Here is a 23,623-nt window from a genome sequence, read left to right as displayed (position 1 = left end):
GTGGATTAATTCGAATGGTATAGGTTGACGAGTTCGTCGCACCTCTGCCGCTGCCATAGAACAGTGACAACAGTTTTACAAAGTTCATTAAGTTTGCATGATTCGTTGCAGTGTGGCCATCTGGCATCGGAGATTTTTGAGAAGAATGCCGCGTACAAATCAAGCAGATGTTTCTGTGTAGTGACCATTCGGCGAGTTAAGTCGTCCATAGAGGAGGCAGATAAGTCACTCAGTTCGAATGAGTTCTTCATATCGTAAAGCTGGAACCAATGTGGTCGCCGATTTGGGGTCAAATTCGCCTCAGTCAGATTGTACACGTAGTTTGTGATGCTTAGCGGTAACTGAAAACAAAAAACACGATTCTTATCGTGTGGGTTGTGAGGTGGAAAACCAGCCTCATCAACCCTGGTGTCGTGAACCCTGGTTATGATTAAGTTGTAGCCTGTTTTAGAACATGCATGATAATCGACCAATCACCGAAATGGAGAAAGCAGTGTGCCCTCCGAAGCACGCTTCATCTTAGTTTCAGACAATCTGGTGATGTGACTGCAATGTCCTAAATAAGCTTTGTAAGCCCTCAAAGTGAATTTTGTGGTATGGAAACCAGGATTTGAACCCGGGACCTCCGGATCGTGAGCCCAACGCTCAACCACTGGAACACAGAGGCCGTTGAGCAATTCGTCAGAACACGAAATTACTATAGAATTTGTATGAAAAAGCACACTGTGACGTCATGGAGAAATGTGACAAAATGTCGCATTACAAAATTTTTCTTTATTAAAATTCATAAATAAATTAAATAGAAAAAGGAAACGTTTTTTGTCACCTTTAAATCTGTCTTTATTTAGTAACTAGAATTGCATAATTTCTCTTTGACCTAGGAAACTACCCAAATGTTCGAGTTAGTTAGCTCGTGTTCACATAAATCTCGACACATCCTACATCAATCAGGTTCTTCAGACTCAGAGTAATCCTGAAGTAAATAGAAAGGATTTATATATTTTTTTATTGTTTGTAGGTTCTTGAGACCTTCAAGCGGTGGCAAAAAGAAGCAGAGCTCATTAAGTTTAGTTTATCTATGACAAAAATCTCGAACTGAGGAGCTCGGTGGCGCAGCGGTAAACGCGCTCGGTCTGCGATTGTTGAAGTTAAACAACTTTCGCAAAGGCCGGTCATAGGATGGGTGACCAAAAAAAAAGTTTTCATCACGAGCTCTTCCGTGCTTCGGAAGACACGTTAAGCCGTTGGTCCCGGCTGCATTAGCGGTCGTTAATAACCATCAATCCGCACTGGGCCCGCGTGATGGTTTGAGGCCCGATCTCCCTATCCATCCATAGGGAAGGCCCGTGCCCCAGCAGTGGGGACGTTAATGGGCTGGTGATGATGACAAAAAACATAATTTCGAGAACCGCTACACTTAATGACTTACCAATGTCTCAGGGCTGAATGTAGCAATTTTGTAATTTAGATTGTAGTTGGTAAAAGCGGTGACGCTGCCGGCGCCCCAGGCCACGTTTATGGGCGAGCCCTCCGCGTCGTAGAATATCTTGAACTCATCCGAGTGCGTGTGCCCGTTGAACTCCGCGGTGATTGTCGATGAGAATCTGAAACGTTAGTGCACCATTGCATTACACTCATAACATAACATCAACAGCCTATATACGTCCCACTGCTGGGCACAGGCCTCCCCTCAATCAACCGGAGGGGGTATGGAGCATACTCCACTACGCTGCTCCAATGCGAGTTGGTTGCAATGTGGACCATTACACTCATCGCGACTAAATTCCATCTAGACGCGCCTTCGCTTAGTGACAAGATGCGCCGCCGACACTTTTGCAGGAATTAGTAGCGGTGGCGGCCCTAGCAAAATATTTAGGTGGTGCGAACCCCTAAATGTGGCCTCAGCCACTTAAAATACAAAATGTTTCGAATAATTTACGGCCACCGAACCGGTTACCGGGTGGCCGCAATCTAACCCGAAGAAATTTTAGTTTGCGGCCAGGGTGAACTAGTCTTGGTTGATTTTGCCTTGCTTAGTATGGAGCATTACTCTATCCTCGTAAAGCCGAGGTTTCCAGACACAATAGTAAAACAATGGAGTTTGGATTTTAAAGGGACTGTCGGCGTTGCGACTATATCACCGGAGGCCTTCTGACCAATGGGTGGCTACTAGCATAAGGACCACCAACCCGCATATCTACGTTTCTTACCTATTGACAATCCTGTTGTACTCCCTGGTCCACTGTGCAGTAAGGTCCGACACTCCTGGCGGTATATGTGCCAATATGTGAACCTTGTCCCCAGCTTGCTCTGCGCTGTACAACTCTTCAACTAACCAATCCAAATGCTTCTTCGCGTCGGTCGGGTCGTATACCAACCACCTTAAAACGTTTTACATAAACATAAATATAAACAGCCTATATACGTCCCGCTGCGGCACAGACCTCCCCTTAATCAAACGGAGGGGGTATAGAGCATACTCCACCACGCTGCTCCATTGCGGGTTGGAGGAGGTGTTTTAACGGCTGATAGCCGGAACCAACGGCTTAACGTGCCCTCCGAAGCACGGGATCATCTTATTTTTTCAGAAAATCAAGTGATTCAAGCCTGTAAAGTCCTTACCAAACAAAGGACAGTCTCACAAAGTGATTTCGATGGCTCAATTATTAGCAAATTATTGAGCCACCTTAGGCCCCTGACATGACTCATGTAACGATTACGTAGGTACTTACATCAGTAAGTAGTAACCGGGACCAACGGCTTAACGTGTCTTCCGAAGCACGGATCATCTTACTTTTGGACAATCAGGTGATCGGCCTGTAATGTCCTAACCAAACTAGGAATCAATGATTTTTGTGATTTGTCCCCACCTGGATTCGAACCCGGGACCACTGAACCACAGAGGCGGTTCCTATTAGAAACGATGAAGCGAAACGCTTCGTACGAGCTGGTGGGATACCTATTAACGACATAGTGGTGGGTGTACTTACACCACAGTACTAATACTATTTACAAAGTATCTATAATGTTATTTCCACTCACCAATTAAACTTATAAGCTACGTTATTATTCAGAGCAATAGCCCGCAGACCGGGCCTGACTTGTATAGAGAAGTCTCCTCGGTCGCGTAAGGTTGCTTTAGCTTCGTCTGTGAGGTAGAAGTCCCATTTCCTGGCTAGAGCCTCGTACAACCAAGTCGTGTTCAAACCTTTTTCGGTTACTCTTGATGGAGCGAATCTGTAATAATAGCATTGATGTATTATCGTTACTAATTAATAGTTGACTAATAACATGTAACAATAGGGTAGTTGATTTTTTCTTTCATCATTGAACGCTAAAGATTCATCTGAAATCCGTTTTCAATTGCTATTTCATTCAACTCCTAGGTTTCGGATGGCTGTAACTTATTTTCCAAAGAATTTCTGTTCTCACATTTGGCTATCATTTATGTGTATTTAGTATAAACGGTATAGGTAACAGGTATTATATTATTATAAAGATCAAAAAGGGATGGAAAATACGTACCGTGCGCAATAACATAACCAATGGTAACCAAACGGATAATTAAAGCTATGTCATATAATATATCTGCCGCGTCTATATCGTTGTTCTACAAGTCTCAAGTCCATGCTATATTATAATAATATGCGAATTATCTAGCCAAGTATTTAATGCCTTCTGCGAAATGCTGCTATGCACCTCGCGTCACAGCAGTTGCCTGCAGAGAGGAGTGCTAAAACTCACTGGTTGGTAGGCTGCGCCTCGTGGTTGCCAATAGTGGGGACAACAGGCACGTTGTCTCCGAATGTCTTCCTGATCTTGTCGATGGTGTAGAGATTCATTTCGTTGATCAGCTCATAAGTGGTCTCCCACACGCCGTGGTCGATCGTGTCGCCTACGTAGTATACCACATCCACATTCTGGGAATACGTGCTAATATTACATACATAAATATGACACAAGTCTGCAGTGTGAGTAAGCTCCATATCCCATTTCATGATCTCCAATAAATAGATGCTAGTATATTTATATAACTGGGAAGGAAAAACGAAAAACTCTATCTAAGCACAGCAACCGCGCGAACTATATCGAGGGCTTCGACCAATAGACGCAGCGATTGCTATCTACACAGATAAACGTCGTACGGTTATTGGTCGAAGTCCTTGGTATAATTGGGTAGTTTCCTAGGTCAAAGATAAATTATGAAATTCTGATTACTAAATAAAGACGGATCTAAAGTAGCCAAAAAACGTTTTCTTTTTTCTATTTAACTTATATGTAGGTACTTATATGAATTTTAATGAAGAAAAATGTAATAATAAGTAAGACATTTTATCACGTTTTTCTATGACGTCACATGTTGCTTTTTCATACAAATTCCATAGCGATTTCGTGTTTTGACGTTTCGTAAAAAGTAACTGATTTGACTAGTTGGAAACTACCCTATACGAGCCGCACGCGGCGCGGTTCCTATACCGCGGAGGCAGGACTTTGGATGAAAATTAGCCCATGGATAGTTTAACACCTACCTTATGTGCCTCTGCAATACGTTCAATAACATCATCATATGCCCAAATCGGCGTATCACAGTTGAAATCACCCCAGTAACCGGCTGGTCGAGACTGCCTTGCTGGATACATAGTTCTCGACTGACTTTTGAGTTTCCTTATCTTCGGTGCTACACTCAAGTCAATGTAGACCTCGCCGTCCTTCTTGACTATGCTCTCAGCTATAACTGACTCGTCGACGTTGCTTTTATAAGTGAAGTGTTGAGCTGGGGTCTGTCCTTTTCTGCAGCAAGTAGGTTCTCCGCAGTCGGCGACGCCGAACGCCTCGTAAAGAGGTTCGAGATGCGCGTCTGTTATCACTGCGATCGTTAAAGGTTCTGTTGACCTCTCGGGGTTTGGAACCTGTTGGAAATGATAATTTTCGTTGGTTGGTGATAATTAGATATGGTATAGATGTGCTTACAGTCATGAGGAATATCATGTACCCACTTTTGAACCCTGTCGCACACATATTTGACATATTATGTGACTTACAAAAAAGTTAATGTAACATGGTTTTTAAAGTGTACTACATATTAGTACTCGTGACCGTACCTGTTTCAAGTTTCAATAAAACACCGACTCGTTATGACTCGTAACCACAGAATCTGTTATGAACAGAGACGTAGGCATAAGAATATTGATGATAGATCAGCTATCGCCATTGTTGGGATGTGAATAACAAAAATTGCCTTATCTGTTCTGTGGTGGACATAATCCCTCAATCCATGTTTTCAACATCAACATTGCCCGGGAAGACGAAGGAGTTGATCGAATTCAATGCAGAAGGCCCTGGATCGGGACCTCCGTAACACGGATCGTTTTACTTTGGACAATCGGGTGATCAGCCTGCAAATATCCTAACCTGACCAAACTAGGGACCATAAAGCAGTGGCAGCCCTAGGGCGAACGGTGCGATTGCACCGGGCGCCGTTTTAGTGTGGGCGCCAAAATCAGCCAAGATCTACAGGGGAATAACTGGATTGGGCACACCTACCCTGTGAGTTAGACCACTTAGCGGCCACATAAAACTCATACATTTAATGGCTGCCCGTAAACGACATTTTTAAAAGATTTAATTAGGTATATTTCGGTGGCCGTAAACTAATTGGAAAAAAACTGTATTGTGAGGTCTCGCACCACCTAAATATTTTACTAGGGCCGCCACTGCAACAAAGTGAGTTTTGTGATATGTCTCCACCGGGATTTGAACCTGGGACCTCCGGATCGTGAGCCCAACGCTCAAACCACTGGACCACAGAGGCCGTGGAATTGACATATTGTTCTAGAATAAAAATTACCAAATTAAAAATAAAAAGATATATAGTTACAGTTTCAGAGACGGCGGGCAGATCAACCTCCCATTCGAACCTGGGGTCATTGAACGGGCACACGTTAGGGTTACCCGCATCCTGCATGACAAGACCACAGAAAGTAGCCGGGGTCGCTTGCGGTGTAGTCCTTATTATGTGGGTTATAATTGGCTGGAAATATACAAGAAGTTATGTACGGTTAATGTTTTATTATTATGCATAGGTAGGTACTGAATCCGTTAAACACTTTGGACTTGGTTATATCATTTAACATAACATTAAGCTTGTATCAAAACTCAAACTAAAAAATATCTTTATTCATTAGGTAACATTAGCTTTGAATTACAGTATTACATGAATATATTTTTGTCAAACGTCTCATCCGCCTAAAACTATTTCAGCTTCTGACAACCTGTATAGCTGAGGAAAAGTAGCTGTAAGAAAAAAAGCTCTAGATGTTCTTATTAAAACCGTACCCCCGAAGGAGTAGGTTGAAGAGGTAGAGTTATATAGTACAGCCATGAGCAATACGTATAATGTACCCACTGTAGGACTCTGTCGCACAAACATATTTGACATTTCGTGAGACTCACAATTCAATTTGTCAAAAAAGTTAATGTGACATGGTACCAAAGTGTATACATATTAATGCTCGTGACCGTACACCCACCCATCGCCAGCTATGTTTAAATCCCGTATAATATTTGGCACAAGCCCATTGTGATTAACCGCAAACTCTCGAAACCAAATTTCCATCAAAATCACTTTAGTAGTGTTGGCGTGAAAGCGTAACAGACAGACAGAGTTACTTTTACATTTATGACATTTGTAGGGATTAGGCCCCCTGGGTTTAAAGCTAATACTTATTTATTTATTATCAAAGTCCCTTGTTTATTGCCGCTAATCTGAGTGACGACATAATCTCAGATAAGAACTAATAAATACATTTGTTTAATTGTAAAGACATATCGAATAGATCAATTATGATAAGGCTAAAAGGTTTTGTCAACAAATTCCAGGTAATCAGGTCTTTCCATTAATTTGGCGGTCTATTAAGTGTTCTTTGGTCATTTACACCATACTTGACTATTCCCAATTTGCGTAGTCAGCGGTAAATTCATCGCATGATGAATTAAGTAAGTACCTATATCCAGTGACACCTACGTGATATGTGATTCGTGATATCGCCGTCTATAATGGTCGAGCCAACTGTGCGATTCGGTCGTAGGTCGTAGGAGAACGGTTGCAGAATCGTGTTTTAGTTTTAATCTGTGTTTTTTCAATTGTGTGTTTTAGTCAATTGTGTTTGTGATTTAGTGAAAATTCCTCATCTGTCGAGAGACACAATGTGAAATCTTCTGTGTCTGGTTTCTCGGCAAATGAGAGGTTTTTAAGTAGAATCGAGATCTGCTTTCTGACAGAGCAGTTATTAAGTAATTTATCATAGAATCTGTCTGTATTTCTTACCATATTAAGTCCAACAGCTCCATGGCATACGGTTTCGTTTTCGATGCCCAATACTAAGCAGAAGAACGATATGACACTGGTCAATTCACTGTCATCCTGACCCTCCCTCACCGCGTCAAATAACGCAGCAAACGCACTCCGGCATACTATACAGTCTATGGTCTGGAAATTAATGAAATAACATTAAATAGGCCGGGTTTCCATTGACGCGGAGATGGGCGTAGAATAGCGGAGATGTGCGGATTTGACCAATCACAGCGTTCGAGAGAGCGAAAAACGAAGACACTCTGTCACTCTCTCCCTCTCGGTAATTGGTCGATTCCTACACATCTCCGCACAGCTCCGCGTCAATGGAAACGCAGAAGATCCCGCCTATCCCCGCTAGGGTAGTCCTTCGCATACGTGTCGCAATGAGAACAAAGCAAGGCATATCGCTCTTTATGTCTTGCTTTACGGTGTCATTTTTGAGAGACCTCGGACCTTATTACGATCTTGACACACCAGTTTCGTTTCTTTCACTAACCCTTCGTAAACTTAATTCAACTGAGCTAATTCACCTAGGTGCATTAAACACACTTTTAGTTATCTTTAATCACCTGCAATCTTCATACATCTGCCGGTTTCGATTAGGTTCTCTTTACCGTACCTTTCTGAATTTAACGTACATGCACAAGTACATTACTTACATAAGTACATAAATAAACTCACGCCCGTGATCAACATTGAATAGAATAGAATAGAATAGAATAGAAAAAGTTTATTATAAAAGGACGCCACACACAAAAAAAAGTCAACAACATCATATCAAATTTCCACTAAAACAATTACAAAAAAGCAAGACGGATGTTTGTCGAAATGACCATAAGGTGGTGGTGGACGTCCTGAGATAAAAGGGCCCCACTCAGCACAAGTCGCGGCGTGAACCACGACGCTGGTATTATGTGGACCCTTTTGGTGACGCACGAACATCGTATTCCATAAACATGTGTTAATGGTGTGTATATGTCACCGTAAAATTGTAAACAACGCCAGATCACAATCATGCACAGGTAAACTAGGTAGGTCTGTACGTCTATAGGTACGGTCTCTAATGGTGGCCAAATGCAATCTTAATACGAAGTCCTAAGATGGATAGAATGTGACAACTGATCAGTCTATCGCCCATATTAATATGGGCCGTGAAGTGAAGGATACAATGCATCTCGGTCTTTACGATACCTATATCCGAGAAGTAAACGCTGATATTTTATAAAATGTTTAAGATCTTTGTGATTAGATTAGCTAGGCAGAGTAAGATAACTGATATCAAAATATCTCGATAAGTTTTATTTTAACCCTGATCAGATGAAGGTTAGAGCCATACCTACTACGAGAAGCTCAGAGATGTTATATATTTTGTAGAAATAACCTAAGGGCCCTATCTCACTATGACACCTTGGTGATGTCTCCACTGTCTTTTCTACTCGTAAGTATGTATAGTCTAGGACAGAAAAAGCAGAATTAAGGTTCATTTATAAACTAATCGCGAACTCGGTCGATGTATTTCCAACTCCATACAATAGTTTCGCAACGGCAAAGTCAAAGCCTTGCTTAGAGATGAATATTATAAGCACTAACTCACTGACGTCAGTCAATTATTCTGCCAGAATCAATGCTGTTCCGGTGGACACAGTACAGTAAACTAGTTTAAGTCAGTACAGTCGTGTTGACTGGCCACGTCTAAGCAGTGCAAGTCAGTTCTCAGCGCCAATACTGACTCCTTACTGGCTGGCGTCAGTCCCTGGCAAAGTAAATGGGTTCGAAACTCACCATTCTTGTCTCCGAATAAGTTTCAAGCGTGTTAGCCGACGCATACTCTGGTCTGTAGAAGATTTCATACAGGTCGTGTAGAGTCTTGGAGTCTTCTTCGGATATTTCTGATAGTCCATTCTTAACGACTCTTTTGACTAATGTCTCTATTTCACCTAAAAATAGTGTTCAATTTTTAATTCTTCTTCTATCGTGTAAGTTGTGACGATCAATTCATCAATTTTTAAATGAAAAAAGCCTAACAAAATTTCGCGATGGCCGACACTAAACATAGAAATTAATAGATAGCCGATAATTCATTATCATTGTCATAAAAAGAGCCACACTCTTTTTTAAGAGAAAAATAGGACTCTTGCCTTCCGTTCCGCAGTAGGTACTCTGTCTGACGCGAGTTGGTGTGGGATTCGATAGTCACCAGATATAAATTATGGGTGGTGAACGTACAAGATAATTAAGTACGTATATAAACTCACATCTGTGAACCTTGTGGGGCGAATTATACCACACAACCATGGACAATTTGTAGCCACTGTGGAAACGTAGCGACAGGTGATTAGCCCATCGCTCATACTACTTATTGGTCTAACATGTTGGGGTAGGTCGTTTCAGGGTGCATGCCAAACTGCTCTGTCCAATTAGTTGGACTGTGATTGTAGGTCTATACTATGAAAATAGTGTAACACAACCCTATTAAAGGCCAGGGAAGAAAAGCAGCTCAACGCGATTTGGAGAGTTAAAATACCACATCTAGACAATTCATCTGAAAAGCATAATATTGCTATTTGACATTTGTGCATACTTATAAAAATAGTTAAGTGAGCAATGTCAACAAATGTCAAATAGCAATATTGCTTTTGACCTTTTCACACCTTCTTGTTCTCTCTCCCCTCCCTGACCAGCAAAGCCGTTTCATACAACCGCCCGGTTCACTTTTACAACTCTATGTGCATCAAAAGGCAATCTTAGGCCTATAACTTACCACTAGAAATAAGTTGTCCTGCAAAACTGGAGCTTAACACCATAAACACAAACCACAACACCTTCATATTGGCTCGATTGTGAAGCAATGAAAGATAAACGATAATTACACTACTATATATTTTATCTGTACGGTATTTAGACTTTCCGAAACATCCTATCTCTATGCGGGTGGCACGCAATCGGAATACTTTAATAACTTCTTTAGTGTAAAAATATTAAAAACACAATATTATGTACCTACTTATGTCATGAGCATAGGTACCAAATATTAAAATGAGTATTTTAGAAACACTGTACGTAAGCAACGTACGTTTCTTTGCTATTAACAATTCATCGAGCGAAACGTTTTAGGCAATAAGACAATTTAAAGCAGAACGCTTGACATGACTTCCGATATCTGATAATGAAAAATAAAGATAAGCAAATAGCTACTGTGTTCAACCAATGAAATTATTGGTAAATATTAAAAGGTAAACCAAATAAATTGAAAGAGCGTTGGGTTCCCTAACACGTAGGTATATTATGCTTAGGTACCTTTTAACTTGAAAGTGAAAACTAAGGAGAAAGTATCTTATATAGGTTCCCTATTACCACTACCCTACTCTTTACCACTATTTCTATAGTCAGTCCATGCGCTGTATCTACTGATCATTGATGATCCTCACGTTCGTAACTATACCTAGGTATTGGATCGACTTATACCTATGTAGGTATTGTAATATAGGTAGGTGCATACCTAGCTAACGGTAACGGTCTTCTGCTATCGAGTACGCTGTGAGGTAGATTACCAACCTCAGCAACCCTGGTGTCAGGGTTACTATTGAGCCTTCAAAAGTAGTAACCGGAAACACTTACTTTCGAACAATCGGGTGATCCGCCTGTAATGTCCTAACTAATATCTGTGGTGCTAACCAAAATAAACACCACGAAGTGATTTATGTAATGACCAGAATCGAATACCCGGGGCTTTCGGATCGTGAGCTCAAAGTTCAAGCTTTGGATCATAATCAATACTAACTAAATACTTACACTTTCTTCACACGTACCTACAATATCCAGTTTATGTGCACTTTTAACAGAAATCTGTTGGCCGGCAAAGCGCGTTCCCGGTTCTGGAAAACTCCGGTTCCTGCCCCGGAATGCTTTTAGTTAAAGAGCCAGCGTCCGCAGACCTCCTTTATTATAAACACCTGAAAGTAACGAAGGTCCGGGAACTGCTGGCTCTTAGAACATTTCGTTATCTCCCCTCAAAAAACTTTTAGAAAGTAAATTCACGTTAAAATCATAAAAACTGCATTCATCATCATTAATTTAAAGAATCACGCTTTCGCTAAAACTTCAAAGCATTTTGCCAGTGTTTTTATTCATGTCAGCTTTGGATAAAGTACTCGAAAAAGTCGTACAACGTGCTTAGGGTTCAGTATAATGACGCTTTTCGTATTATAATGAAACTACCCCGATACTGCAGTGCATCGGGCATGTTCGCTGGCGCGCGAGTGCCTGACTTCTACTCCATTCTAAGAGCTAGAACTGCCTCCTTCTGGGACCGGCTCCGTAACAGCCAGAACGGTATCCTGATGACTATCAGTGAAGACTTCGCAAACCCTTTTGCGAAACATTGGACGTCCCTACATCGGCCTGGGAAAACATAAGAATAATAACATAATATTGTATTACCTATTTTATTTCATATTTTATATCATTTTATTGTATAATTTTATTTTATTTTATTGTATCTTTTATTTTTGTATATGGGTTTTTTATGCCTGAAATAAATGACTTATTATTATTATTTGTTAAGATATTAAATCTAATTACTACAAATCTACTAAAATAACACTAATCTCCCGATATCAGAAGTAATTTACCTATGCAAATGGTTATCTAGATAGCTACTTATATGTGGCACGTTAAATATTTTAATCTTTATATGATAAATTGATTTAACATCTAAATTAGTGTACGCACGTAATTAAGTACTTCATACCTACCAAAACGCACGCCCGTGATCTATCACGCAAGTTATCAAAAATAATTTGCAGTCACAGTTGATACGAAGCCATATGATTCCTTATTATGGCGACAAAGGATCAGCCTATCAATAGTTGTCCATCGTGTTAAAAAGACACAATCCCTCTGTCGGATTTTACGACGAGCTTCCGGCACTCACTCTCCGCCCCGCACCGATACGATCTTGATTACCTCATTATCAATTTAAGAGCCACGCTCTTGTCGGTGCAGCATTTTCCATGCTACTTAGGGAAAAATAGCGAAGTGGTTTCCCTCTTGCCTTCCGCCCCGCAGTACTTTGTCTGACGCAAATGGGATGGCGCCCAGAGTAGATTACCTCACCCTCCCGTTTTTTTTTCTCATACCCCTGCCGCACAAGAAAGGCAGGGTCATTGGCGTGTCTACATACAAATCTTACGTGTATCTAACTTATACGTATTCTAGGCTTGGCCTTTTTTGCTAATACAATTACAAATAATTCAAAAATGAAAAATCGTAAAGCGAAAGTAAATAAAAATCGCGGAGCCGCTGTCTCGCTTGCACGGACTGTCTGTCTCGTTCGCACGTGCGGGGTAAAAGTGTTATTATAGTAATATATCGGGTTAAGGTGGCGCAGACTGCATCTATGTAGTGACTGTGTAAGAACGAGATGTTTTGTATGGACTGAATTGTACTGTGATTAGGCTCTGCACGCTAACCACGCCGAACGCAGCGCGAATTATATCGAAACCTTCTACCAATAACCGCTTGACGTCCGTCTACGTCGATAGCATTCGTAACGTCTATTGGTCGAAGCGCTCAATATAATTCGAGCCACGCGCGGCTCTAAGAAAGCAATATTGCAATTTGACACATACGCATAGTAAGCGCGCAACGCAAACAAATGTCAAATAGCAATATTGCTTTCTTAGATGAATTGCTTCGATGAGGCCATTAACCCACCTGTTCCCATACGTACAAACACACTACTTGACTCAATAGTGTGTGACGCAATCGTCATCACCACGATATTTCAAAACTTAGTTAACGGTGCAAGACTCGGTTTTCATGCGATCATATCTGTCCAATTATTCGATATTGAACAGAGATAAGATAAATATAATTAACCTATTTAACTTACAAATAAAATCCAGCGCAAATTTAAAGTATATTATTTATTAAATATAATAACAAGTAATACGTATAAACAACGTACTGAAATACATTTGTCTTCTTGTGTTTAGACTTCGCTCATCTCGACGTCTTCGATGTTCAAGTCGTCCAACATCTCAGCGAGGGTGATGCGCGGCATGGTCGGGTCGATCTCATCCGTGTCCACGGCTATCTTGGTGCCGTCCTTGAATATGTTGATGTTCTGCCTCAGCACTGGGTCCTCTTCTAGGTCGTCCAAGAACTCATTGTAGTCCCTGATAAGGAATAAAACGGTTAATTAGTATTATTTTGTTTTTCATTTCCATATCTCGGGACTATATATTTTATTTATTTCAATACCTGTATCTTGTATGTGTGGGTATAGTCTATTATTTATTATTATAGTTTTCTTTAGATTATGGTTAGGTATATTTTTAGTATATATGGATTACATTAAATTGAGTATTTATTAATATATGTACGTATAGTATAGAATATTTATTATATTAACTTTAGTTTTACTTTTAGGTATTTATTTTTTGTTGCACCATCCCACATCCAAGTTGTAAATGTTTGTTTCCTTTTGTTGGTTGCCTGGAAGAAATTGCTCTAGAGCAATAAGGCCGCCCAAATTGTACTGTATTCATGTGTTATGTCTGATTGTTGAAATTTTAGATCTGTGCAATAAAGTATATTTGATTTGATTTGATTTGACTATGGATTCTCAGACTTTTGGAAGGTGTGCGGGGAGCCGAAGCCAACACGTAGAGGCCCCTTAAGACACACATACGTACATAACATAAACAGCCTATATACGTCCCGCTGCTGGGCACAGGCCTCACCCCAATCAACCGGAGGGGGTATGGAGCATACTCCACCACGCTGCTCCAATGCGGGTTAGTGGAGGTCTTTTTACGGCTAATAGCCGGGACCAACGGCTTAACGTGCCCTCCAAAGCACGGAATCACCTTACTTTTTCGGACAATCAGGTGATTCAAGCCTGAAAAGTCCTTACCAAACAAAGGACAGTCTCACAGAGTGATTTCGACATCGAACCCGGACCTCCAGCCTCCAGATCGTGAGCCTAACGCTCTAACCACTAGACCACGGAGGCTATTCCCTTAAGACAATTCAATCTAAATGTAAAATCTAAATGTGATGTGACATTATTATTATTATACAGGGTGTTAGTGACATCGTAACGAATACTGAGGGGTCGATTCAGACCATGATTCCGAGTTGATATCAAGAGGAATTTTCCGCCGCAAAATTCATGTTTTTTTTTTCAATTCTATACTTTTGTGATGGAGAATTTCACATGATATTAGATCAGAATAATGAGACACTAACACCTATAAGTACTCGTATGGCTCACGGCGATACGGCTCACCTATCACGTTGGTCTAATAGAAAACATGGTGAGTTTATATTATACTTAGTTCATCTTGCGATAGATGGTATCTCGACTACCCCATTGGGATGTCTTGTGAGTCGTGAGCTGACTTATGTTTTGTTAGTATGTCATCATCATTACTAATTTAAGAGCCACGCTCTTATCGGTGTAGCGCTCTCCATTCTTATCTATCAAAGAGCAATTCCTTCACCTCCTTATTTAAGAGTTAAAACTACATTTGCAATGAGGCAATATAATAAACAGTCATCTTATATATATAATTTATTAAATAAAAAACTAAATATATATCCTATGTCTCATTTTAACTGTAAAAAATCTGTTACAGCTAGGTTAAATCAAAAAACCTACGCAGAAGGAGAATCTACCTTGCTAACGAATATATAGAATAACATAATTATATAACGTACGTACGTACACTGTATAAGCGCACATACACTACACATACACACACCCATACACACGTACACATAAACGATTAGTTTACATATGTATAAAATAGTTATGGAAGAGCGGAGCCTCCTACTACAAGCAACTTCTTGCTTAAAATGAGATCCCGAGCCCTTGTATTGTAAAAATCTACTTTTAAAGTAAATAAACATTTTTTATTTTTTTCTTATAAGACACGACGTTCGCCTTCTCTTTAATCTGTTCCATGTAAGCTCTTCTTGGTCTTCCCCCTACTACAAAGAAAGAGAGGACTCTTTCCTTAAGATGTTTCCTTAAGATGCTCTTACTAGCACTTCCTATTTCGTTAGTATGTAATGTATGTGTAACGTACTCGTTAGTGGAGCTGAGTCCGTCGTGCAGCTCGTCGGCCATGTGCTTCAGCTTCCAGGTGCGCGCGCGCCGCCGGGCCGCTCGCTCGCCGTAGAACTTCTTCACGAGGAACACGTCGGGCACGACGTCGCTGGCCAGCTTGTCCAGGTTCGCATCGTTCACGTTGGACTCGCCCAAGTTGTAACTGGGGGAGAGAAATGTTTGTGATTTTTTTGTTGTAAATGATTTAAACTCAACCATACAATCAGCGGCGTAGCGTGGATGTCGGCCGCCCGGGGCGGAAGACAATTTTGCTGCCCTTTTTATTTAGATATTTCAATTTACAAATTACCACAGATTTTTTTGTTTTAAATTGAATGACATTTATATTCGTTACGCGCGTTTTTTTTTTTTAAATATGCAAAATTAAATGTATATTTTTCAATCTTTCTGAGAGATTTTCTTAATATTTTTTTCCTTAAGAACCACAAAAAAAAAACTCGGTCAAGCCGTTTTTATGTTATGTCGTGACAACGGAAAACGGGTTTCATTTTTATATATATTATAGATTGTGAAATTTTACCGCCCCCTAAAAAGTGCCGCCCGGGGCGGGCCGCCACTACGCTACGCCGCTGCTATAATAAAGAAGCATAGAAGTCAAGGAAGACCGCGTAGATGGTGTGACGATATGAATGCTTATCAGAGAAGGGAGAAATCAAGGGAAGGACTTTGCCCAGTAGTGGGATCGAATAGGCTAGATAAGATGTAATGTAATAAAGAATCATGTTGCGTATCTTCTGTCGTGTGGGTTGTGAAGTGTGTTACCAACCTCTTCAACCCTGATGTCAGGGTTATTATTGAGCCACCAAAGTCGCCTGACATGACTCATGTAACGACTACTTACTTACATCAGTAAGTAGTAACCGGGACCAACGGTTTAACGTGCCTTCCGAAGCACGGATCATCTTACTTTCAGACAATCAGGTGATCAGCCTGTAATGTCCAAACTAGGGATCACAAAGTGATTTTTGTGATATGTCCCCATCGGGATTTGAACCCGGGACCTCCGGATCGTGTGTCTAACGCTCAAATCACCGGACCACGAAGGCCGTTGCTACACTGCGAGGCGTGTTTTTACGGCTAATAGCCGGGACCAACGGCTTAACATGCCCCTTGAAACACGGAATTAAACTGTAACTCCCTTTTAAAATTACTGTGCCCAATCAGAGTCCATATTATGTATTACTCACGTAATGTTACCAACCTTCTGTTATGTGGAACGCAATAAATGATATAAATGGGTCATACTAGGTTCAAGATAAATTATGAAATTCTGATTACTAAATAAAGACAGATCTAAAAGTAAGGAAAATAATTTCCTTTTTTCTATTTAACTTATTTATGATTTTTAATCAAGAAAAACGTAATAATGAGTCCGATATTTTATAATGTTTTCTATGACGTCACAGTATGCTTTTTCATACAAATTCCAAAGTAATTTCGTGTCTTGACGTTTACATAAACATAACATAAACTGCCTATATACGTCCCACTGCTGGGCACAGGCCTCCCCTCAATCAACCGGAGGGGGTATGGAGCATACTCCACCACGCTGCTCCACTGCGGGTTGGTGGAGGTGTTTTTACGGCTAATACCCGGGACCAACGGCTTAACGTGCCCTCCGAAGCACGGAATCATCTTACTTTTTCGGACAATCAGGTGATTCAAGCCTGAAAAGTCCTTACCAAACAAAGGACAGTCTCACAAAGTGATTTCGACCATGTCCCCATCGGAAATCGAACCCGGACCTCCAGATCGTGAGCCTAACGCTCTAACCACTAGACCACGGATGATGTTTAGTAAAAAGTAACTGATTTGACTAGTTGGAAACTAGCCTGTTATGATTAAAATTATATGATTATGATTTTTATTGCCTAACCCCCGAAAATGAGCTGTCGTAGCCCAGTTGGTAGAACGCTCGCCTCTCGCTTTGAGGTCGCACGTTCGAATCCAGCAGGCAGCAGGCCTAAACCAACGATTGTCGAATTTGTTTTCAAATTCATGTTTGGTATCATAAATGATTACCGCGTGCTTAGCGGTGAAGGAAAACATCGTGAGGAAACCCACATTCCCGAGAAATGCATTTTGCGAGGTATGTGACCTAACCTGTATTAGGCTGGTTTTCCCTTCGCGGGTTGGAAGGTCAGACAGGCAGTCGCTTCTGTAAAAAAAACCGGTCCTGTCAAATCTTCAGGTTAGGTAAGCGGATCCTGTGAAAAACGGGATAATGATGATGACGATAGAGAGAGAGAGAGAAAATGTTTATTCAACAAATTGTGACGCATTACATACGAAGTGTTACAAACAGAGTAAAAACAACAAAATATCATAAAACAATTTTTAAAACTCAGTACATAATGTGGCACAGCAGTGAATAGGACACGAACTCATCATGATAAATGAATATATAAATCAATGACCTCATCAAACCTAACCTAACCTGTAGTAGTCGCTTCAGTAAAAAACCGGTCCTGTCAAATCTTCATGTTAGGTAATTGGACCCTGTGAAAAACGGGATAATTCTAGGGAAATGATGATTACCTTACCCCAAAACCGTGTCGCCTGGTTTCAAGATATGTCCGAGGTGTGTTCTTGTATGTACGGGGCTGACGTCTAGGCCTAGTTCGCTAGCCTTCACCACCCACACGTCTGCTATAACGTGCTTGTTGGACACCATGCCTTGTCCTGGGAACGACTTCTTTTCCTACGGTGCAAAATATAAAAATTATAAAAAAAAATATCAACTCACTTTTTTACCCGACTGCCAAAGGAGGGTAATGTTTTTCAAGTGTATATATGTAAGTTACTTTGTGGCTTCCTATAGCCTAAACTGCTTGATAGATTTTGATGTATGATGTATCGTTAGATTCGTCTTGATCATGGGAGTGTTATGTCATACAAGGCCAAATTCCCTCTTGTTTTTGGTAAGATCGTCAGGTATAAACTGCAAGGAACCTTGAATCTGGTCGTCGTCATAGAACTTTCGAATGGTACTAACTTAATAATCTACAAAATTTTCGTTGAATAAAATCAACTAGGTCTTGTTTTCCTCTTTTTAGTGTGAGGGTGTTTTCTTTCTTTTATCATCATCATCATTAGCCCATTAACGTCCCCACTGCTGGGGCACGGGCCTTCCCTATGGATGGGTAGGGAGATCGGGCCTTAAACCATCACGCGGGCCCAGTGCGGATTGGTGGTTATTAACGACTGCTAATGCAGCCGGGACCAACGGCTTAACGTGCCTTCCGAAGCACGGAGGAGCTCGAGATGAAAACTTTTTTTTGTGGTCACCCATCCTATGACCGGCCTTTGCGAAAGTTGCTTAACTTCAACAATCGCAGACTGAGCGCGTTTACCGATGCGCCACCGAGCTCCTCTTTCTTTTATAATATTTATTAATTTATTTATGAATAATTAGATAATAAGATATAAAAAAAAAATCATAAAGACCATCCATCACAGGTATATCTGTCTGCATTCACTTCTCTTTTTTTACTATGTGCAGGATGACTATACATATTTGTGTTTTGTTTAATAACAACTTACATGTTCCTTCAGAATGTCAATATCCATTACAATGTATTCTACCAACTGCTTTGGATTGCAGATCGGTGTGAAAGGATTCCTCCAATATACTGTCCCGGAAATGTCACACACTGGAAACAAATATAGGTATGCCATAAATCATAAATAAAATACAAATAAAATTGTTTCTATTTTGTTAAAAAGGAAGTAAAATTTCAATTTTCAAAATGTTAGTAACTCTTTTCTCACAGCACAGTTTTCACTAACACAGTTGGCTCGACCATTATAGACCACCTATCACATTGGTCTAACAGAAAGTTCGGTGAGGTGTGGGTACTTAGGTCATCTTGCGATGGATGTACCTCTGACTACCCAATTGGGATATGGTCGTCAGCGTCGTTATGTTTTTTTCTGAAAACTCTCGGCATGTCATCGGAGCAAGCTACAGAGGCTACAGAAGAGAGATAGAAAAATAGAAAGAAGAGAGAGAAACTATAATTTGAGCATTATATTCCACCTTTGAGGAGCTCGGTGGCGCAGCGGTAAACGCGCTCGGTCTGCGATTGTTGAAGTTAAGCAACTTCCGCAAAGGCCAGTCATAAGCCGTTGGTCCCGGCTGCATTAGCAGTCGTTAATAACCATCAACCCGCACTGGGCCCGCGTGATGGTTTAAGGCCCGATCTCCCTATCCATCCATAGGGAAGGCCCATACCCCAGCAGTGGGGACGTTAATGGGCTGATGATGATGATATTCCACCAAGGTATTTTTTTGTTTTTGTTTTATGCCTTTTGCGCGCAATCTATCACCTTTGGATAATAAGCACTTCTTGTGGTGTATAGGTATCATTTTAGTTAAGCGACCAGTGTCGCTTCCTATTTTGGGCCTTAGTCGGCTGGATCCTGCGGCAGCCTCCTTCTTAGTCTTAGTTGTGTGTGCTCATCCATGAGGCAAAACAAGGTATAAGATAAGATATTTATTGCATTCCTGATGTTATTACAGTTGTCTTAAAAATAGAGGAAGAAGAGCGAGGCCATCTGACACAGGTATCTTGTATACCTACTAGGTAGGTCTTAGCCCTAGCCTATAGAGGAAAGTACGAACAGGAACCCACTACAACAAGGCACTACAACAAGTAGGTTTACTTAACTTAAAATTTAAAAGGATTAGAAAAAACAACGGCTAATAGGCGGGACCAACGGCTTAACGTGCCCTCCGAAAAACACCTCCACCAACCCGCATTGGAGCAGCGTGGTGGAGTATGCTCCATACCCCCTCCGGTTGATAGAGGGGAGGCCTGTGCCCAGCAGTGGGACGTATATAGGCTGTTTATGTATGCTATGTTATGTAGAAGAAACAAACCTTGTCCAGAGTTGGCGTCAATCAAATGAATGGAACTGGTAACACTTTGCACCAAACATATGGGCGATATACCGCCCAGCTGTTGAGTCAATTTCTTCGGGAGACACACCAGACTGTCCTTTGACAATGGAACAATCTCTATACTGAATGTGTACTTGGAATTGTAGATGTTGCTGTGGATATCATGTGATATCAGCTTCTTTGAGTATTGACTCTTGATAGGCAGCACCGATTGAATGAAGTCAACCATTTTTCTTGCGTGGCTCTCTGTTGCGTAGAAGAAGTCAAGGCCATCTGTGAATGGAAGAAAATGAACTTAACCCAGTTAAGATAAGGCAAATATACTTTATTGAGCATTTAGAACACAAGGTCTATGGTAGATTGAAATTTACATTTTTAAAATTAAAAATTTACTGTGACAAATGTAAAGGAAATTGGATACTAAATTAAGAGAGAATAGAATGTTATTAGGAATTAATTGATTACATAAAAATATACCTGTATTACTCAATATTCAATTGTTTCACAAACAAATGAAGTCTTAAAAACGAAACCTTTTTGAGTAAGAATACTAGAAATTACGTCTGTACATTTTTAATAAATATTATATTTGTTCAGTGACAGATAAATGGTGAACTGTAATTAGGAGTAGAGTAAAAGAAAAATGAACAGAACACTCCATACCATGCTTAGGTTTAATGCCAAGTGTGTTTTCATGAGCCTTGTGTTTCAGGATCAGCTGTTCGAGGTAGTAGAACGTCTTCCTGTTGTTAGCACGCTGTCTCACTTGCACTAAGGCACGCCAGTAGTCCTGGGCTTCGGAGCGATGACACGCGTCACACATCTGATGCTGGATGTTGAACTCTACAATAAACGTCTGTTGAAGAACGGCTCCACCCATTACCTCGCCTTGCACTGTCAGTTTTACCTGTAGGCAAAAAATTATGATTTGCAACATACAGGGTGTTAGTGACATCGTAACAATTACTGAGAGGGATGATTCAGACCATGATTGGAATTGGAATTATCGTCGCAAAATTCATGTATATTTTTAAATTATTTAATTTTTGATTATAATTAAAACACATAATAACGGGTTCTTACCGCGTTTAAATGGGGATATTAGACTCCCAATATCGGGAGTATTAATTATGATAATAACCGCGTAAACTTAAAACAATGTATAATTTTTTATTCATAAAAATTTTAGTACTTTTTTAAATTATTTTCCATTCCATACTTTTGCGACGGAAAATTCCACTTGATATTAATTCAGAATCATGGTCTGAACCATCCCTCAAAGTTTTCGTGACTATGTTTTAATGACATGACAACCCTGTATTTATTTTGTGATTATTGTTACGTATACTTATATAATTATGAGTTACCAAAAACTACCGTTTCAGTAGAAGGTATTTGGGTAATAACCTAGGTCAAAGATAAACTATGAAATTCTGATTACTAAATAAAGATAGATCGAAAACTTACGAAAAACATTTCACTTTCTATTTAACATATTTATTAACTTTAATCGAAAAAAAAACGTAATAATAATTAAATAAGTAATAAGTCCGACATTTCACTACACCTTTTTATGACGTCACAGTTTGTTTTTTCATACAGATTCCATGGTAAGTTTGTGTTTTGAGGCTTAGTAAAAGCAGTGAGGGAATGACGAAGAAGAAAAGAAAAGTAACTGATTTGACTAAACTAGTTATAATCCTATTAATTTATTTAAGTTTAGGTGAACACAAAATTACCAGACACAATGATAGATAAAGTTGGACATGGTTCATACAACCTACACAACAGAGAGAGAAAACAAACCTTTATCCTTTTGGAATGTGGCTCAGTCCAAGCAAACCCTGCATCAATGAGTTTGACCCTACTCAGTCCCTTCAGCCTCTTCAGACATAGTGCCAGGAGCTCACGGGACTCCAGAGCACACGTCACCCATTCTGAGGGAGGTTGTAGGTATCTGAAATTTTAAAAAATACCATGAATCTGCCAGAGTCTGTGATCAAGGGGGTTAAAAAAGTCTCATCAAAGCATTTCGCTATTTGACATGATTCTGAGTTGATATCAAGTGGAATTTCGTGTCAAAAAATTCATGAAATTTTTTCTTTTCTTTTTAATTATTTTCCAATCCATACTTTTGCGACGGAAATTTCTACTTGATATCAACTCAGAATCATGGCCTGAACCACCCCTCAAAGTTTTCGTTACGATGTCACTAACACCCTGTATACCTAGACATCTTTGCCTAACCCTTTGGGGAAAAAAGAACATAAACATTGCAACTTTATTAACATTATTAAGTTAGGATACTTTGAAACATACAAAAATATTTCATCATAATTAATAAATATTATGTGTAATTTGAGTATGAAATGAAAGATGTTTATTTACCTTTAGTAAAAAAAGATCTTAGAAAAAAAAAGACAAATTGAATAAGTATCTATAAATGTTGCATTATATCACATATTATTATTACTATTATACAAACGTTATCCCATATTTACAGGGTCCATTTACCTAACCGGAAGATTTGATAGGTCTGGTTTTTTACAGAAGCGACTGCCAGTCCAGTAATATTACGTATTATTCTAAAATTCATCAATAGATATAATAAGTATAAAATCTAACCTCTCACATCCTCTACAGAAAAACAAAGTTGCCTGTTTTGGAATACCATCAGTAATATCCACATGCGCTCTTAGACATGCCACACACATGTTCGAGGGGTTTGCTTCGATAGGCACTGCACATTGGCAGCACAGACTGAAAGAACAAAATATTTACATGAAAACATTCCAACAAGTTCAAATCTACATATTTTTTCTGATGTATACTTACATGCGACTGACGTTCTCACCGGGAATATTTTCCCGTGGCACATACTCCATTTCTGTATATTTATAATCACTTCAATGATTTAAATAATGAAAGTTTCTTTAACTTCCACGAATAAGAAACACGTGTAGTTCACGCAACAATAAAATCAAAGGACCAATTTTCGCTTGACATTCAATGACTGACAGACAGATGAGCAGTGTTGCCAACTTTATTTTCACCAGCCCACCAAATGCGGCCGTGCAAACCACCAGAAACCACTAAAACTGAGCGGTCTCTCGAACCACCAGAATTTCACTAGATAAAATACATACATAAACTCACGCCTACTTCCCACCGGGGTAAGCAGAGACTATAGAATCACTAGACAACCCAAAGCCGAATCAGTGCAATCAGA

General features: G+C 40.0%; 3 protein-coding genes across 3 annotated transcripts in view; all 3 read right to left on the bottom strand.

Annotated features, from left to right (window-relative positions):
- The window catches only part of LOC126369611 (nuclear factor NF-kappa-B p100 subunit-like), a 331,681-nt gene that overhangs the window by 161,269 nt on the left and 146,789 nt on the right, over positions 1 to 23,623 (bottom strand). The window lies entirely within an intron of this gene.
- LOC126369827 (sphingomyelin phosphodiesterase-like) lies at positions 6 to 10,424 on the bottom strand. Its single transcript, XM_050014392.1, has 10 exons — positions 10,116 to 10,424; positions 9,137 to 9,291; positions 7,328 to 7,489; positions 5,879 to 6,031; positions 4,530 to 4,910; positions 3,745 to 3,920; positions 3,043 to 3,237; positions 2,211 to 2,381; positions 1,430 to 1,604; positions 6 to 341 (listed from the first exon to the last, which is right to left on the bottom strand). The coding sequence occupies exons 1-10, from the start codon at positions 10,180 to 10,182 to the stop codon at positions 6 to 8; spliced, it is 1,971 nt and encodes a 656-aa protein (XP_049870349.1). The 5' UTR covers positions 10,183 to 10,424.
- Positions 13,290 to 23,389, bottom strand: LOC126369645 (60S ribosomal export protein NMD3). The gene is made up of 9 exons (XM_050014184.1): positions 23,230 to 23,389; positions 23,020 to 23,154; positions 22,201 to 22,351; positions 21,058 to 21,301; positions 20,374 to 20,667; positions 19,035 to 19,144; positions 18,035 to 18,192; positions 15,451 to 15,633; positions 13,290 to 13,533 (listed from the first exon to the last, which is right to left on the bottom strand). Exons 1-9 carry the CDS (start codon positions 23,277 to 23,279, stop codon positions 13,347 to 13,349), a joined length of 1,512 nt encoding a protein of 503 aa, XP_049870141.1. The 5' UTR covers positions 23,280 to 23,389; the 3' UTR covers positions 13,290 to 13,346.

This window comes from Pectinophora gossypiella, chromosome 9, assembly GCF_024362695.1.
Source record: "Pectinophora gossypiella chromosome 9, ilPecGoss1.1, whole genome shotgun sequence".
Classification (NCBI taxonomy): Eukaryota; Metazoa; Arthropoda; class Insecta; order Lepidoptera; family Gelechiidae; genus Pectinophora; species Pectinophora gossypiella.
The sequence above is the reverse complement of the archived record's forward strand: the minus strand, read 5'-3'. Positions and strand labels throughout refer to the sequence as shown.

What these genes read in the sequence shown, in the direction of transcription:
- LOC126369827 (XM_050014392.1), bottom strand. Translation starts at nt 10,182, where the DNA reads ATGAAGGTGTTGTGGTTTGTGTTTATGGTGTTAAGCTCCAGTTTTGCA. An exon ending in GTAGCTTATAAGTTTAATTG is followed by an intron (nt 2,382 to 3,042) that starts GTGAGTGGAAAT and finishes AAACGTTTTAAG; the next exon opens with GTGGTTGGTATACGACCCGA. An exon ending in CATTCAGCCCTGAGACATTG is followed by an intron (nt 342 to 1,429) that starts GTAAGTCATTAA and finishes TTTTGTTTTCAG; the next exon opens with TTACCGCTAAGCATCACAAA.
- LOC126369645 (XM_050014184.1), bottom strand. Translation starts at nt 23,279, where the DNA reads ATGGAGTATGTGCCACGGGAAAATATTCCCGGTGAGAACGTCAGTCGC. An exon ending in GGTGAGAACGTCAGTCGCAT is followed by an intron (nt 23,155 to 23,229) that starts GTAAGTATACAT and finishes TTGTTCTTTCAG; the next exon opens with TCTGTGCTGCCAATGTGCAG. An exon ending in TGACGCCAACTCTGGACAAG is followed by an intron (nt 19,145 to 20,373) that starts GTTTGTTTCTTC and finishes ATTTGTTTCCAG; the next exon opens with TGTGTGACATTTCCGGGACA.